Source organism: Capsella rubella, unplaced genomic scaffold, assembly GCF_000375325.1.
Source record: "Capsella rubella cultivar Monte Gargano unplaced genomic scaffold, Caprub1_0 scaffold_4, whole genome shotgun sequence".
Classification (NCBI taxonomy): Eukaryota; Viridiplantae; Streptophyta; class Magnoliopsida; order Brassicales; family Brassicaceae; genus Capsella; species Capsella rubella.
The window spans coordinates 10,502,075-10,520,403 of record NW_006238920.1 but is presented as its reverse complement, the minus strand read 5'-3'; the positions used below and the strand labels follow the sequence as shown (position 1 = coordinate 10,520,403).

Genomic DNA, 18,329 nt, shown 5'->3' with positions numbered 1-18,329 from the left:
TGTTGTGTGTGTGTTTTGAAGTTGGTTTTGGTCTGTCAAGTGATTAACAACGACTGCCATTCTGAACTAAGCTGGCTTCCTCTGACTTTAGAATTTATTGCGTGCATGTGCAAACTCTTGTGATGTTATCTCTATACTTTCTCTTTTCTTCTCCTTCTTTCATGGAAAAGAGAAAAACTATAATTTTAATCATCATCTTATCTTGGCCATTAAACATGTCGAAATTGACCTCTCAGAGTCCGGACATTTGTTCATGTTTGTACTTTTAATGTTTGAATTATTTAGCATCCTAGAACTAAGCTAAACCTTTTAATAATATATTATTATGTGTGTAATAGTATATAATTGAATTTTTTAATAAATTGTTTGTATGATTCTCTTTACAAACATCAATGGTGGAACTTCCCTAAACCAAGACAATAAAGCAATGATTCTTTTGATGTCAATATTTAAACTCAACTTAGAACCCCTTATTTCAGGTTGGAAGGTTAATCATTATATAACATCAAGTTAAAAGCTAATCATTTAACTCTTTTACTTGTTTGTTTCCCATCTGCTCTTTCCCAGATGCGAAGCTACATAAACAGTTACATAGATAAAGCAAGAAACAGGTTTGAGTGACCATGAAATTTCAGACCCTATATAGTGGATTGTGTCGCTGCTATTTGTTAGTTTAGGATGGAGAATATAAAGGATGTAAGCAAATGCTTTTCTGAGTCGAAGTCGTTCTCAGTTTCAGTAACAGAAACTTCACATGAAAGAACTTTGATGTTGCAGATAAAACTGATATCCTAAAGAGAACTTTTTTCACTTTCCAAGACAGTTAAAGCGATTGGGGTCGATTTTGGTTTAATATCTTTACAGCTTCTCTAGACTTTCTCTTATATCAACTCCTCCTCTTCTTCTTCTTCTTCTTTGCAGAGCTTCGGCTTCTTGAGGAATCATGAATGAAACACGATGATTTGGAGAATGGATATGGATGGAGTGAGGCAAGTTCCTTTACACGATGTAGAACATCCTTAGGTATAGAGCAAGCCACTGACTTTCGTCTTTCGTCAGCCTGTATAATTTAAAGTTGTGTTACAGAGATTTCTCAAAATATGAATGTTTGTTGACAAAAGGAAGAGAAAAATCAAACCTGTCCATCATTATGCATGTCTTTATAACTTGCTTTCAGTAGATTACGCCATTTGTCCTGCATAGGAGGTTCAAGGAGAATTTTTATGACAAAATAAAGAAGGTTCAAGGAAAAGAACTGAGACACCAAGCATTACTAAAGATCAGTTTGATTTTTAGGAAAACGGTGATATACTCTGATATCGATGGGTGTGCGGTGCGCTGCAGAATGAAAGAAGAGGTTCTTTATATCGGTCCATTTTCCAACACCAAAGTGAGAAATACCATCAACCAACTTCATAACTTCATCAACAGTCCACATTCTCTGATGCTTTCTCCTGTCACTTCTGGTTCTGGATGTTTTTGTTACAGAAATGTCATCTTCTTTCTCCGATGAAGTTAGTTGATCATCAGAAAATGTATTCTCCTGCAAATATCAAATGGTTGGTTTACATAAATTATATAAAAAAATGGGACAACTCTGTAGTCTTGAAGAGTAAGACAAACCGTTGAAGTATGCATGTATTTCTTCATAGGTCCTTTCCGGGGCCTGAAGCCATAGGACACACAAGACATTCTTTCACCAGAAGAATTTATTCTGCAACATTAAAAATGAGAGTTCACTAGGAAATCTGATGTCTGTGATTATATATATTCAGAATACGACTTTAAGCACATACTATTACCTACTATAAGCGGTGTTGGACAAATTCTTCTTCCGATTCTTGCCTCGTTTAACCCAAGAGCCTATAAAAGTGGATAGTGGTTTATTGTCATCTTCTGACTCATTTGAATCCAAACTATCTTTAACTCTTTCATTGGATGCATTCTGATTCGGGGATTCAGCATGTGGAGCAGTTTCTTTTGATGACTCTGAGATGCTTCCACTTATTCCAGGAGAATTAGATGAACGGTTGTTCTTAAGACCATAGGGGTCACCATCTAATTCAGATACATTCTTCTTGACTTCAGTTTCTGCAAGTGAAAAATAGAGCACATAAAATTGTAAACCATATATTCCTCAGATGCACTAGGATGATAGAATCACATAAAATTTACCTGGAAAGATATGGTTACCGATAGAAGAAAGATCATGTGATGCGTATATATCTTCCACTTCTTCAACTTCATCGAGAAAGCCATCAAGAATCTACGAGATGATAGAAAACTTTCATTTGAAGAATGAATCAAGAAAGAAACCATGGAATAGAGACTAGAGAGCATAAAGAGAACACATACTTCGAACTTTAAACCTGCTCCCACATCTTGAGTGCTACAAGAGTTTAGTCCACCTAATATAATAAAATGAAAGAGAACTCTAGCATGAACAAAATGTTCCCATTTACAAAAGACTACAAAGCATTCAACACAAGTGCACTGTAACTGATTTACCATAATCTGGGAGAAAGCTAAAGTCAAATCCATGAGAGAATTCATCCATCGTGGAGCTTAAGCCCATATTCTCCATGCCGAGCCCTAAGAAACTGTCAACCGCGGTATTGTCATGTTTAGGTTCCATAATAAAAATGCTTTTATACTAGTCGTTGAATGGCAAACATTCTCATCAACCTATAAAGAAAAGAGAATATATAAGAAAAGGAAAAGATGAATAAGTCATGAGGAAAATTCATCATAATCTACAACATAAACCAAGAAACACAAGTGAAGGAGAAGCAGATAAATCCACACTCTCACAGTTGAATCCAAAAGTTTCAGGAAAACGGGGTGTCACTCCAGTCCATCCCAAAAGTCAAGTACACATGTTATAAACAGTACAAAATCACAAGTATGTCACAAATAATTGAACAGAACCGGACAATGTTGCCCATAAACCACAATCTCAACTTACATGCTAGATTCACAAAACGAGATCTCAAATTCTCATATGAAAAAGAAAAAAATCAATCAATCAGGCATGTGTTCCCGCAATCAATAGATTCATTCATCATACAAGCAAACAACAAATCTACAAACATGAAACATGTTCTCTGAAACATATTAAAAAATATATACTTTTGCCTAAAATCTAGAAGAAAACAATAAACAAAGAATGTAAAATCTACTTCTTAGAGAAGAGCAAAGACAGACATTCTAAGGCAATATACAGTATTAAAGAAAACTATCTATTTATCTATTTTGTCGGATGATCTCAGAGAAGAAGAAGGATAAACAGAAAAACCCCAAAAAGCAAATAAAAACCAAAACTTTCAGCTACAGAAGCGTATACTATAATGTTTTTTTACTACCTGTTTATTTTACACCAATCAAATTGCAAAATGCAATACACAAAGAAGAAAAAAATACAAATACTACGTATAAAGGTGGGCCAGAGAGTCACAGCTGTTACATTACACCACAGATTGAAGAAAAAAGAAAAATCTAAGCTGCTTAATAAGCTTATCTTCCTTAAACTAAAACCTGGAATTTTGAAGAAACTGAGAACAAAATCGAAGTAAATACAACTAGATTACGCATACATTACAAATCTATTTCAAAAAAAAAAAAAAAAAAAAAAAAAAAATCCTTAACTTGATAGGGATTATGGATAAGGAGTTAAGGACAATGTCAGAGACACATTAAAAAAAAAAAAAGTACCAAACAGAGACGTCGAGAGGAGAAGAAAGAAGAAGGAAGGAACACTGACGGAGGGAGGTGAATGGCGACGACTGTTGATTGTTTGGACTGAATGATGGATTTTTAATTTTGTTTTCCTTTTTTGGTTTTATGTGTTTTGGTTTTTCTTGACCGGATTCCAAAAGCTGATTTATATTTAGTTTTGAAATCCAAAAAAAATGACGTAAGGCAAAGGCACCTTCGTCTTCGTGTAAGTAAAATAATAAAATGTAATATAACGTGCGTTTCAAGTCCGCAACGATGACAGATGTTGTTCATGGCCTTCTACTGTTATATTGCTCATCGTCTTTGCTTACTCGGATAACGGAAAAGTTTAGATTCTTTTTCACGACGTTTACTGACTCCTTATTTCACACAGACGTCTGTTCGTTCCAAAGGAATAAAATATGGGCCTTTCGTATTAAGTCAAAGGCCCACCCAATTCAGAAGTAAAGGTCGGCGACAAAGATTAAAAACCACGTGTCGTTTTCAGGGATTGCTCGAGGGGGCTTGTACACTGTTTTTTGTTTTATAGAAACCGTTTTCTTGCTGAGCTAAACATAGTCTGAATAGATTGAGAGTGGAGACTTAAGATTGGCCTTGGGTTACTTGGACGCCAGGAATATCCCCACCGGATATTAAACCTCTGATCTTCACATCATAGTAAACTTCTTCCACTCTTCTCAGGTCATACTTCATACCTGTCACAGTTCAATTATACAAACAATATTTTTATGTTACTACTTACAATCTCACTCTCAGCTAAGCAAATGGAGAACAAGAGCAGTCAGATGAGGGAGATGCGACTTACTGTCGAATTTCTTGCGCAGAAAATCGTTCCTGAGATTCAGCATGCGAAAGGCTGCGTGAAGATCCGTCAAGAAATTCATCACCTTTCTCGGGCAGTCGTAGTCTCCTGCTGTCACTCGATTTACCACGTACCTAGGCTGCTCAAACATTGCATCATCCCAGAAAAATGATTTAGCAAAATTCCCATTTTTGCATTTTTCTAACCGTTTTTCATTAGTTGCTATCAACTAGGATGCTAATAAAGTAAGAATTAGGGATGAAAACTGATCTTACAAGATCATTTGACATGAAACAGATTCCTGCAAAGTATTCAAAAAGCTGAAGATCAGAATATAAAAGTAATGTTGCTATTCATTAAATACTCAGGGGCTTATTTGATCTATAGATTAGGGGTTCTTTCTCAGAAACATACCAGTCAGATAATCTTCAGTCTCCAATCCAAACTCCAGACTGTTCACTGATATACAATGAAGTGGAATTAGAAGAAACATTCTGCTTAAATTCAACAAAAGAGAAAAGTACTTTGGCAAAATTACAATTCCAGATTTCAAACAAAACAATACTTTGGAGAATGGTCTATTCTACACCAACATTATGCAAATTCAACCTTCGCATCATTATCGCATCTGTATCTATCCTAAGGGAGTATAACTGAGTTTGTGGAAAACAGTAATAAATCCCTCAATTGAGGTGAAAGATCAAATCTAAGCAAAATGATTGACACTAAAATGGATAAAATGCAGGCTGAAACAAAGCCTTGGCATAAAATCAATTGCAAAGAGTAAGACTAAGGTAGATAACTTAACAAACTAATAAGGGATCATAAGAGAGTCAATTAACTGTAAAAGAGAAGAAGACTATTGGCAAACTGAATCTGATTATTGAGAAAAGTAGACTCGTTCATTATTGTGAGTTTTTCTAAAGTCTGTGAGAGAACCAGCAAGAATCAGGTTATGTTCTGATGCAACCACTAGGCCATGATATATACTGAAAGCAAGAAAAATAATAAACTGAGATCCAGAGACATACACCCAAGTTTTTCTTCAGCTTCCGTATGCACAAGAAGAGTTCCAGTTTCTAGCCAGTGCATAAAAGCAAGCTGGGAGACCACTGCTTGTGTTTCACTTCTCCAGTCTCCATGGTACCTAAATTACAAAACCTTTTATCACTAAATCCTTGCAGAAAATGCATTCCAAATACAAAAATGTACTACATCTGACTATCAACTTTACCTATAGTACTGTCCAGGACACTCCCGAAGAATCTCAGCAAGCCGGCCGTAAAACTTCTTCAAATCATTGATTTTTTCCTTAGATTTCTCGATAACCTCTGATATCCATCAACAGAAATGAGCAATCTTATTAGTTTCTCAATAACAAGTACGCAATTTCTTCATTTTCAGTTACTTCCCTTCAAAGAGAACTTCATCACCAAAGTTCAGAACCCAGCAAGCAATTTCAAAAATTAAGCTAAAGGATGCAATTTTCAACCTATTTAGTTCCAACATTTTTCAAATACAAAGACCCAGAGACTAATAATGTACCAGGAATAGGTCGTGACTGGTGAACGAGAAGAAGATTAGCTTGAATGAGCCTAGTAGCGGACTCAATCTCCATAACCACAGCACGAATCTGCTCTCTCAAAGCAGCAGATTCTTCCAATTGAACACGGAAACTGTCGAACTGTTTCTCAAGCGAATGAGAGCCTTGACCATCTCCTCCCGCCATAGGAATGCAGAAAGAAGAAATTGAGCAGAAAGGGAAGGAAGATGAAGGAGACACCGAGTTTCGATGCCGGAGAGGATTGGAACGCCGAGGAGAAGCGTCGCCGGAACAGAGAGGAAGGAAATGGAGAATCGAAGAAGAAGAAAAGGGCTTAGGGTTTATCAAACGAGACGCAGTCAAGTGAGCGTTTCTAAACGCCGAACTCATCATCGTGTTTTTCTTAAAGTTACGCCGCTTCAGTTTCTCTTTCCGCCACCATCTTTGGATTTATGAACCGATTAAACCGGGTCATATTAACCAAACCGAATTGAATTGAACATAAACCGAATTCTTTGTAATTAATCACCATTATCTAAAATAATTTACCAAATGAAAAAATATTCTATGCGAAGGACAAATTATGATCCAAAACGAAATTTAAACAGGATCACAATTAACAAACCGGATTGAGATTGAGATATACCAAAGTAAAGTACGGTAGAACTTGTAAATTCGGAAACTGGAAATTGGAAATTTCTAATTCTACTTATATAACTCAGTTATAATAATGTACCAATAGTACAACTTCGTTACAAGATTTAATTTGTATCTACAAAAATGTACTCATTTTTTAAAACCGCATGGGTAAATTAGATTACTTTTTCTGGAATGTAACCATGCAGAAGTAAGCTATGAATCGGCAAATTAGTCCCATGAGAACGAGAACAATGAGACATAATATCCAATCACTAAGATCATATCCGTTTTGTGACAATGAGCTGCATCTCGTCACCACCCATACTCCAGAGTACCTAAACCAACAATAATATCCAAAATCAAACAAAAATAATATATGTGATAGAAAGAAAAATAATAAAACCTTTATCTACCTTTGAGCATTGGAAAGGACAAAAGCTTCAAGAGTCCATTTCGGGTAGCAGAAGCTTCCGAGATACTTAAGAACCATGCTTTCTTTATCTTGATTCGCGATGAGAGTCATAACAACGGGTACTAACACCGACAACTGCAAATATAATAACCACAAAATGTATCATATTGTTAGTCGAAGGTTTCGGTAGCTTATTTTAATGGATTATCAGAAAGTGGATACAAACCAGTTGGGCTGCACTAGGATTATACAAGATGGCAAATATGTAAGCCATGCCTGTTACGCAGTAGACCAAGCAGACTAGTACAATGTAGTTGTCTTCGAAACTAGATCTCGGGTTGTTGAAGAAGTAGAACATGGACAAGTACACTAAAGGTTTCATAAATGTGTTCAAATGGTCCATTGTGTCTTTAGCCATAAAATGTGCCAAACTACTGATTCCAGCGGCACTTTCTCTCCAATATTGTAATTTATCTACAGAGAAAGATCTCAACGCTGAGATCTTACACAAAAGAGCTACAAAACAAGAAAGATATAGAAAAATATATATTAGCTAAGTATCCAAAAATCTCGAATTCTCATGAATATATATATCAGTCAATATTTGTCTACTTGTTGAAAAACTTACAGACGGCTATAATCGTGTATGTGTAGCCAAGTGTATCAATAGTCTCGTCGTTCACCTTAGCAAGAGTTCCTAAACAAGCTCCTGCAACTAATAATATTAGGAAATCTAACGCTTGTAGTCTTGCTTCTCTAAGTCGTTGTTTTCCAACCCTGAAATAAATAGACTAAAGTTTTAATGTACATATAACAAAACTAGTGACCACAAAATTTCGTTATGACAAATTAACAAAATCATACCTTCCAACAAAATATCTATATTGTCGACCTACGGTAGGAGTTACTCGATTAGAATTGTCATGAGAGTTGGAGTAATTGTGTTGCAACTGATCTTTCGTGATCTCGACATTAGTTTTCACATCTTGCCATAAATCATTACTAAAAGAGTTATGAGAGGATTCATCTTGAGCTGTTCCAGATGATGATGAAGGGAGTCCATCACAAAACTTCAACATATCATGAGGCACAGGGTAACCATTGTGCAACATCCATCTCACAGGAAGCTGTTCCACTGTTATATCACCATTTGGTTTCACTATGCCTTCAAGAATATCTATATAATGATCAGGAGGATTGACACGATCCGGTACGGTGATCCCGATATCAGCAAAATAATCTTCTATTTTTTTCACGGATCCATGGTACACGGTGAGGCCACCTTTTGCTAGTATTATCATGTCATCGAACATTTTGTACATTGTATAACTGATGAGAGAAGAAGAAAAAAGCATATTATTGAGTTAACAATGTTAGTAAAATCTATATTCGTTTCATAACTAATTCATTGTGGAGATAATGTACCTAGGCTGATGCACGACCATACATATGTTAACTCCTTCAAGTGCTTCACGTCGAAGTGCTCTAAGAAGTAACTGTGAAGATGCACTATCTAAACCTGTAGTGGGTTCATCTAATATCAATAGAGAAGGTTCCATGACCATTTCCACACCAACGTTCACTCGCTTCCTTTGCCCTCCAGAGATTCCTCTTTTCTCTACCGTACCAACCAACGAGTCCCTTACATGTTGTAGTCCTAAGCTTTCAATCACTCTTTCAATGATCAACACTTTGTCTGCTTTTGACATATAAGCACTTAATCTGCATGTAAGTAAAACATATATACATAAATAAACAATATGCAACGTTTTTATAGTATAAACTCAATATGATAGTAAGAAAAATTTAACCAAATATTTTTATATCCTCTCTATGTTATGTGCTGGTTATGAGAATAAGTTTACCATGGTTTACCTGCATCTTGCGCTAAATCGAAGGTTCTCCTCGACGGTAAGATTCCCATGCACTACATCATCTTGTGGAACAAATCCAGTGATCTTCTTGTATGAGTTTATGGATTCATTTCTGCCATTTATGAGGATTAGACCAGTCCTCGTACATCCAGTTGCCTTTCCTGCCAAGGCAGAAAGAAATGTAGTTTTCCCAGCTCCTGATGGACCCATGACGGCAGAGACACGACCTGGCATGATCTTTCCCGTAACAGATCTCAATATATGCTTATGTTTACCCTTCAATGTAAGAGTTAAGTCCTTAAACGCAACTTCTATAACAGGTCTAGTCCTCATATCATTGTCAGTGGCCATTGAAATGACTCCAGAGAATGTCAAGTTCTGGTTGTTTTGCTCCATAGCTTTCTCTTTCTCAATCTGACCATATGCATACTTGAAAATCTGGCTCTGAGTATGTAGTTGTTTACCCTTTGGAGCTTGTGGCTTCTTCCCATGCTTACTAGTACCAGTCCCTACGTTAAACCCTTCGTTGTTACTCGGGTTCTCCTCCATTGATTTCATCATCTTGGTTAGATTACTTGCTTCTTTTTTCTTGTCTTTTGACTTTCCAGAAGCTTTAGCTGGTGCAGCATCCTTCCTAGCAGATTTCATGCGAGAAAATGTCTGAGATAGCTGTGCAGACAATCCCATCTTTTGGTTCTTGGCAACATCTTTTGCAGTTTTCCACCTTTCTCGAGCTTGTGTTGTTTCTTTTGCGTGTCTTGCTGCAGCTTCTCTTGATTTTGCTTGTCTTTTTTCTCGAGTGGCAAGAACTTGATCAGAACAGTTATAAACCATGATCATCACAAGACTTAGTGATGCCTACATACACAATAACCAAAATATAATTCCCAACAAATTTTAAAGAAATAATGTGTTCTCTAGTTAACAACTTACAATTAAGATAGCTCCGTAGGCATGAATATTTTGGTTTGCCGTATTCGGATTACACGTTGCGAGCTTGAAACATGCTAAAACAGTCACCAAAAATATAGATCAACTTCAATTGTAATCTATTTAAAAAGATCATATGATAAAACAATATATTTTTCTTGGGTTTTAGAAACTTACGTTTTTGTGAAGTAGAACCTTGTCGGCAGTAATGCCTGAGTAAACACATTTTATCAACTCATTAACTATGTATATGACCAAAACATTAGTTGACAAAAAAAGGAAAATATATGTTCTTTTATCGTCACATTTACATCCTTCATGTAACTAAAATGATGAATACTTTACATATGAAACACAAAAGTAAAGAGAGTTGTGAGATAAAAGAATCAATACCCACTACTACAAGTGACCTTTCGAATTGTTGTTGGGCAATATGAACCTGGAGAACAAAACATATCACCACTGCTCTCCGCATCAACCCAACTGTCTGCTGAACCACATGTATGGTTCAATTTCCCCGGAGGAATCTGGTAATTATATCTGAAATGAAAAAAATACTCTTTAATTAATCATCCACTAATATCAATCTTCATTACTTTAGCAAATTACTCCAGAGAATTAAATTAACAACGAACTTACGGCTCGCAAATTCCTGTTGCTTTATTAAGCTTGGCAAGCGGGCAATATGCGCCTAATGGACACGCTTCATTTACATAAGTCAGAGAACAAAACAACAATGAGTATGTTAGGTTTGAAGTTGTTGGTATTCAAAATGTTGATATATATAATTAGGTGAGTATGTGATTTTCTTACGTATCATGCAAGCAAGACCTTGTGGACAAAAGAAGCCCTCACAACAAGGTTGACATTTACGAGTTCTAGAGGGAAGAACTTTTCCATTGTTGAGATCGAATCTCTTATCGTCATCCGCATTGCAACTCCATCCTGGCTCGCATCCGGAAACCCATTTAGCTAAATTGCAGTTGATGTTAGGCTTTACATGAACCGTTGTTGCTTCATCTCTTCTAACAAAACTACTAAAGTAGAACTTTATCTCAGCAGCTGTACATAGTCTAATTGTTAGGTCACCTGCATGACAAGAACATTAAATCTCAATATTCATGTACTTAATTGACTCAAAAATAATCATTTATCTTGTTTACCTTCAGTTTTCTTGACACAGTTGCTTAAGAAGTCCAGATTATTATCAAAGTTGAATGCTTCATTCCAATCGTTCTTCCTGAATTATAAAATGTGATTGTATTGATCGGCTCAAATATGCATGGGACTAAATATATATATATATATACATTAGCGGATTTAATGAAAATATATATACTTACAAATTTTTGATGCAGTATCCTAAATCTCGATCAACGTCAGCCTTTAAGACGTTCTTTAGATTCTGAAGTCGACCATATATAAGGTTTGTAACGGAAACAAGAACTTTTGGGTTCCCTGTTTTGCTATAGTCATCTCCGTCGAGGCATAATGACAAAGATATAAAACTCAACCAAAAAACAAAGAACAATAAGATGTGTTGTGTCCGACAACCATCAACCCTAACTCTCATTGTTCTTAATCAAAGTATTGACTCTTGATATCGAAATCGAACCTCCCGAACTGAAATATTTGAATTTTCTGAGCAAACAATGGAATAATAGAAACATTGGAAGCTACCAATCGAAATATTTGTAGAGATGTCTTGTGTATATTTCTATCATGTCTTGAGAACCAAACGTCAATATGGTCACAAAGAGAACGAGCTTGTTGCAAAAAAATTTTGGAAATCTTGAAATGAGGACGTTTGAGATCCAAAGTTTTGAAAAATGATAGAGACTTGTGTGAAAAGAGAGAGTTGAGAAGGGTCATCGTAAGAGTCATGGAAGGAGGTCCAGATTTCTAGCAAATTAATAATATGGCAGAGAAAAATGAATGGTTTCTTACAACTTATTTACCAAATATAGAAATAGGTATACTATATTGGAGGAGCATGACAAAGTGGAGTTTTTGGATTTCATTACGACACTTTTTGCGAATTATATATATTCTTGTAAAATTGATAAGCGTTATAAAAATGGCAAAAGCAACAAATCAATATATAGAGGGAGATGAAAACCATATACTACAACCTCTTGTATCTCCCGTTAGGAAAAGAAGTGCTTATTAAAAGCAGTCGTAACAACACCTTATCTTGTTGACAAAAGAACGAAACACCTTATCTTGTATCTTTTTTTTTTTTAATCAAATCTTGTATCTTTTAAAATTTGAATTGTAATTAAAAAAAAAAATCAATTTTTATATAATAAGATGTTCAATTTTTGTTGACATATGTTATAATTCTACAGTTTTATAAGGATTATAATTTAAATAAGAAATTTGAAATCTGTACAATTTTTTTTAAATAATTGAAACAAAATCGATATATCAATTTAGAAATCAATCTACCATAACATAAGTCAACTATTTTAATAAGTCAGTGGAGCAGAAAACTAAGTCTACTGAAATTAAAAAAAATAAGGGAAAATTTCAAAAAACTAAATTTATCTATAAATTTAAATTGAAGAAAATAAGTCTACAATTAAATAAAAATTATATATATATTTTTAATTATATAATTTTCAATTACTTATTTTGAATAAAATTTAGTGAAAGTAATAGTTTATAGAATCACAATTTGGCAAAACACGTAAAGTTTGGCAATCGCATAAACTTTGGAAGATTGCTTCTTCTTTTCTCTTCTTTCTTTCCGGGCCAATAAATATTTACTCTTATTTGATTCTCTTTTAATTTCTTTCAAAGCTAAAAAGGATACTGTAAATTCATTATTTTTTTTATTTTTTTTTGTGTGTGTGTGTGTGTTTGAAATTTCCACTTAATAAATCATTGTTACCTTTGTTGAACTTTAATTTCTTTACGATCAACTTTGGGGAATTCTGTTAAATACAATTGAAAAGGGTATTGTTTTCAAAAATAGCATTATGAGTTTTATTTTCCAAAATTATAACTAAAATATATTTTTTCCAAAAATACTACAAAATTAAATCTAACATTTTTAACATTCAAAACTAATTTCTAAATCCTAAATATTAAAACCATATCCCTAAAAACTATACCCTAAATATAAATAGTCAACCCAAAAATAAAATTAAAAAATTCTATACCTTCGAAATTCAGATTTTTATGTTTATGATATTTTTTGGAAAATAAAATTTTTGTGGTATTTTTGGAATAAAAAAACAAACTGTGATATTTTTGGAAAAAAAACTTAAAATGTGCTATCCAAGGGAATTTCTCTTAAACTTTCGCTAAATGATATTTTTTAATACATAAATATTTTTTTAGTTCTCATAAGAAATATGGATATAGAGTAGAAAAAATATAGTATAATTAGTCAACTTTTATTTCTCTTCCAAATGGTCGATACATATTTTAATTCATTAATCATCAAGTACCACAATTTCCACCTGGTCCTCCAAAAGAAAAAGATACCCCAATCGACTTTACATAGCCCCAGTACATTAGTCTATAGCATTTGTAAGAATCTGAATATTGTCTTAATTTTCTATCTTCAATATCAACGGATTGATATTTCAAATTCCAAACTTTAACATGCAAAAAATGTGAGGTTGTTTTAAAGTTTATATGCGGAAAATGACCATTTCCCATTGGAGGACTAATTCCGTCCAAAGATGTAAATGTATTTCCTCCATAACGTACCAAAGAAGCTCCTTTGTTTAAATGTGTAAATAACTCTTTGGGCCAGTATCCAATTAGTTTATCAAAAACTTTTAGTGCCCAGTTTCCAGTGAAACCATCCTGATAAGTATTAAATCATAACAAAAGTATATTAGACAAAAATTTTAAAATTTATAAGTACATATGTGACATCAAGAAATTCTACCAAATAATTATACAAAAATTATTTTAATCCAAAACTTGAAAATAATATATAGTAGATAAATTTTTACCTGAATAATTTTCGCGTAAAAACCAACTGTTTGTTTACCATAAATAGAAGATGTATCAAATACACTTCCAACCCAGGGTTCTCGAGTAACAAGAATAAAGCCAGGACATTTTATATTATAACATCCAGTTTTTTTATAGCCATCTGCCTAATAAATTAAAAAAAAAAATTAAAGGGTAAAAGCTCATGCAAAAAAAAAAAAGTTAAGGCAAACCCTTTATCCGTTTGCCATGTATAAAGAAACGTTATTAAAAAGTAATTAATTTACTCACAGTCCAATATATTGTAAATCGCGCCAAACTATCACCATATAATCTTGGATGCACCTATTAAAAAAACATGAAAAAACAGAAAATTTCAGATATAAGTATGAAAATGTTTGTTTCAAAAAATGTATACTCAAACTCTATTTCTCCAATATATCATGTTGAGTCTTATAAACTAGATCACCACAAAGTTATCTTCTTGTATTATGAGTAATCATTCTATAATTTTGAAAGAATTATTTTAATTGATTATATGCTCATAGATATAATTAAATATGTTTATCTATTATATTATGTAAATGTATTATATATAAAATTGAAGTAAACATGTTGTTTTATAAAAATGATAACAACTTACCGCCCAACCAACTTGTATGCTGTTGAGTTGATCGCGAGGTCCGTTCTCTAACCAAATTTGACTTTTACTATATTGGTTATTTTGTAGTGTTAAATTATGAACACTTATCCCAGCTTCTACTCCTCGATATATGCTCCCATCCAAAACAGTCTCAATTGTTGCAAACTGTATATGACATAAATAAAAATGTTGACACTTTTACTAAATTTTGCATGTCTTATAATCACAACACACTAGAAAGAAGAAAAGAACTTGACTGATATAACCTTTTTTTGTGTTGTGAATAAGATAAAATGTCATATGGGATGATATAGATATTTCAATAAAACTATGTTAACAGAGGAAAACATACATGTTGGCCGGGGTACTCAACCGTGTCAAGATGAATGCTCTCGGTTCCATTTCTTTGCCTTAAAATTGGTACTGTTCCTTTTGGACAACTTTGATTATTTATTTTATACTTATAAATTCTTGTTCGGCTTTCATTTGAGAGAAATTGTTCCTAGCACATAACACAAGAATAACAATTTTAAGTTAAAAAATAAAATTACAATAAATTATTCTCTATCAAAAATATATTTTTGCCGTATATCAATAAAAACGTAAATTATCATACCGGAATCTTGTGGTGTTTCAACAATGGATGTTCGAAAGCTGGTTGTTTATATATATTAACACAATCAAAATCCTGTAAAATCAATTATGACTTAAGAAATCAAAAATATTATTATAAAAAGAAAAAAAATCCAAATTCATACGTAAATAGTGGACAAACAAAATAAAAGTGATTAGAATCTCACATCAATGATTCCATCGGCCGCTAACGTTAAAAACATATAAGAAGCAAGAACTAGCACAAGATGTAAACCCATTGTTAATTTTTACTCTTTGTTCTCCATTGATAATTTAAGTATACATATATATATATATATATATATATATATATATATATATATATATATAACAATAGTGAGTAGTAACGTCTAAGAAATTTGTTGCTAATCATATCTCGTCACATTTTATAAACCTACCAAAAGTGTCAAATACAAAGATTTGACTGTTGACTATAGTAAATTTAATATTAATTTTGGGTCAACCATAATAAATTTGCTTCTAGTCTTATCACTTCACCTTTATAACCTACCTAAAGTGTCAATACAAAAGATATACTTGTTACACTAATTTGATCAACATCAAATAAATTTATTTAGTCAATAATTATATAATTCATCTAATATAAAGTTTTCATAAGTGACTAATACAATTATTTAATTATAAAGACAAAAATATTAAAGAGAAAATGAAAAAAACATAAACTTTTAAATTTGGAAAAAAAATAATATCAAATTTCAAAATTTCATTTAAATCACAAAGTTTGGTTTGAATTTTTGATACATTAGTCAAGTATTGTTGATTTGACCATTTTAGTATGACAAATGTATCAAAAATGACTAATGTATTTGACCATGGTCATAGCAATAAGTTTAGAATCAATTATGACTAGCAATAAGTTTTGTTGATTTGACCATTTTAGTATGAATAATGTATTTGACCATGGTCATAGCAATAAGTTTAGAATTAATTATGACTAGCAATAAGTTTAGAATATTTGACCATTTTAGTATGACTAATGTATTTGATCATGGTCATAGCAATAAGTTTAGAATCAATTATGACTAGCAATAAGTTTAGAATCTTATTTAGACTAAATGGAGATTGTTAACAGAAAGTTATTGCTAGTCATATCACTATCCTCTAATAATTCCGCCAAATGTGTCAAATACGAAAATCAATTTAATATAGTTGTAAAATTACATTTTTTTTAAGGTCTAGTAATTCTTCTAGATAAAGTGATAATTTTCTAAACTAAAAACGAAATAGGTATTGGACTGCTAATGTATATGTTGAACTAAAATTCTTTTCAAGTATCGAATGTTTTTAGTAGAATATTATTTGATGGTTGAATATTTCATCAAAATTTAAATTATTTTAAACAAAAATAACTAAAAACATATATTTTATTAATTTTTGTACATGAATGACAATGTCCTCAGCATAGATGAATGAATATATGAGTTTTCATTACAAAAAAAAAAAAAAAGTACAATTTTTTTTGTTTTTACATTTACAAGAAAGGTCTGCAATATATATTAGATGAACGTATCCATGTTCATGCAGAATGAAGTGCAAATGTATACGGAAGATGATTAATGTGTTAACGTGAAAACAACTGATCTTATGCAATTAAATTAAACAACAACAAAAAGAAAAAGGTGATCTTATGCAAACTTCAGAGAAACGATACCCAAATAAATTACAAAATGTTTTGCATTATCCAAATAATGATATTCGATTGCATTTTAAAACCGAATAAACACAAAATTCAAATTACCTATCTATCAGTGTAAATCCGTTAGCCGTTATATACGTTGATCTAAACGGTGTTAACCATCCGTTAGTCAACCATTTAGTTGTGCTCAGTCAGAGTCAGACATGTGACATGGATTTTGGCTAGATAAAAGACGCTATATATATATAGAATATTCAAACTTGAGTATTTCACTTATATTGTAACAAGATATGTATAGAAACATTCAATAGCTCAGCTGATTTGGTTTCAGATGCTGTTTTTTTTTGTTATTGTTTCTGATTATGCCTTTGAACAATCATTTCAATGTAGACAGGTGTAACTGGAAATCTGTTGGAAGATAGAAGAATACAAACACAGTGAACACAATTCAAACACATCGATTCAAAACCTTTTTTTTAGCCTCTTGTACAGGAGCATCTAAGATATATAGCATTTTTTCCCCCTCTGTATCTCTTCAGAGCAGCTGATTAGAAAGAAAGAAAAAAAAAAGTCCCAATAGAGAGAGATTTGATTGATCCTTTCAAAACATCAGAATGGGCAGTATTCCTATTATAGATGGAGCAAAGCCTATATTGGATAGTAGTTTCCATTGAGGGGGAAGAAGAAACACAAGGCAGTAGAAGAGCAGGAGTACCAGTGCATATGCCCCTTTTTGCTACTCGTATGAGTCACAGAGATCATCATGACCATTGTAATAACATTACTGTGTCGACAAGTACGGATGCCATATCGGCTAGCTAGTACATGCGACTTAATTAGTTATACTAGCTAAACCTATCAAAAAGCGGGACATAAGAAGAAGTTCTTCGACTTTTTTTTATTCAGGATCTCCTCCAAATCATCTTAGCACTCCAATATATGAACACATCGATGGTCGCCAAATCATTTCATGCATGTCACCATGTGTCTTTGATAAGAATAGACTCATCTATGTACTTGTTGCTTCGCTTCTAAGATTCATATTCATTACTATACAAGATTGTTTCCTTAAAATCTTTAATAATTAATACAAAAACACACAGTTTCAAAAAAATTTGCTGAAAAGTATGTTAAACTTATGTATTACATATGTTTGTGTCTGGATTACTTTGGTTCAAGAGCCTTTTGGAATACATGAATTATGATTTGTTTATCTTTTCCCCTTGGTGTAGTAGATTCTGATTTCCTTTTGTGTAACACATGAATTATGATTTACTTTGGTTCAATTCTTTGTAAGTCTCAGCTTTGGCTATAATCTGACACAGACAAAACTTCTTCAAGCTCTGTTTCATGACAGATCCAAATCCTTTTTTTTTCTTTTTTTCTGCTTGTTGTTCTCTCTATAAGTGTTTCTTTTTCCCAAAAAAAAAAGGTCTAATGTGGAGAAAAGGAGATTAGAGAATAAAAAAAAAAAAAAAAGAGAGAAAGCAAATCAGGTACTTAAACGTGT

General features: G+C 32.8%; 4 protein-coding genes across 8 annotated transcripts; all 4 read right to left on the bottom strand.

Moving 5' to 3' along the window:
* Positions 1–686: 686 nt before the first annotated feature.
* LOC17889687 lies at positions 687–3,863 on the bottom strand. Of its 5 annotated transcripts, none has more exons than XM_023784027.1 (9): positions 3,712–3,863; positions 2,509–2,685; positions 2,356–2,408; positions 2,176–2,266; positions 1,803–2,091; positions 1,624–1,714; positions 1,313–1,543; positions 1,139–1,195; positions 687–1,060 (listed from the first exon to the last, which is right to left on the bottom strand). In XM_023784027.1, exons 2-9 carry the CDS (start codon positions 2,633–2,635, stop codon positions 887–889), a joined length of 1,113 nt encoding a protein of 370 aa, XP_023639795.1. In that variant the 5' UTR covers positions 2,636–2,685; positions 3,712–3,863; the 3' UTR covers positions 687–886. The 5 variants fall into 5 exon arrangements, with proteins under 5 accessions (XP_023639795.1, XP_023639797.1, XP_023639796.1 ...); XM_023784029.1 differs by having other exon boundaries at positions 3,761–3,863; XM_023784028.1 differs by having other exon boundaries at positions 3,646–3,731.
* Positions 3,864–4,051: 188 nt separating this feature from the next.
* Positions 4,052–6,494, bottom strand: LOC17888862 (translin). Its single transcript, XM_006294599.2, has 7 exons — positions 6,083–6,494; positions 5,772–5,868; positions 5,569–5,684; positions 4,952–4,996; positions 4,813–4,838; positions 4,541–4,676; positions 4,052–4,430 (listed from the first exon to the last, which is right to left on the bottom strand). Exons 1-7 carry the CDS (start codon positions 6,471–6,473, stop codon positions 4,318–4,320), a joined length of 924 nt encoding a protein of 307 aa, XP_006294661.1. The 5' UTR covers positions 6,474–6,494; the 3' UTR covers positions 4,052–4,317.
* Positions 6,495–6,871: 377 nt separating this feature from the next.
* On the bottom strand, positions 6,872–11,508 carry LOC17889383 (putative white-brown complex homolog protein 30). The gene is made up of 14 exons (XM_006296381.2): positions 11,279–11,508; positions 11,099–11,175; positions 10,749–11,024; positions 10,575–10,638; positions 10,329–10,475; positions 10,113–10,147; positions 9,939–10,012; positions 9,007–9,863; positions 8,557–8,853; positions 7,996–8,460; positions 7,760–7,908; positions 7,358–7,647; positions 7,133–7,266; positions 6,872–7,054 (listed from the first exon to the last, which is right to left on the bottom strand). Exons 1-14 carry the CDS (start codon positions 11,506–11,508, stop codon positions 6,898–6,900), a joined length of 3,252 nt encoding a protein of 1,083 aa, XP_006296443.1. The 3' UTR covers positions 6,872–6,897.
* A 1,809-nt stretch (positions 11,509–13,317) lies between these two features.
* On the bottom strand, positions 13,318–15,408 carry LOC111831170. The gene is made up of 7 exons (XM_023784930.1): positions 15,330–15,408; positions 15,146–15,217; positions 14,882–15,031; positions 14,530–14,694; positions 14,178–14,231; positions 13,907–14,053; positions 13,318–13,754 (listed from the first exon to the last, which is right to left on the bottom strand). The coding sequence occupies exons 1-7, from the start codon at positions 15,399–15,401 to the stop codon at positions 13,383–13,385; spliced, it is 1,032 nt and encodes a 343-aa protein (XP_023640698.1). The 5' UTR covers positions 15,402–15,408; the 3' UTR covers positions 13,318–13,382.
* Between the last annotated feature and the right edge of the window lie 2,921 nt (positions 15,409–18,329).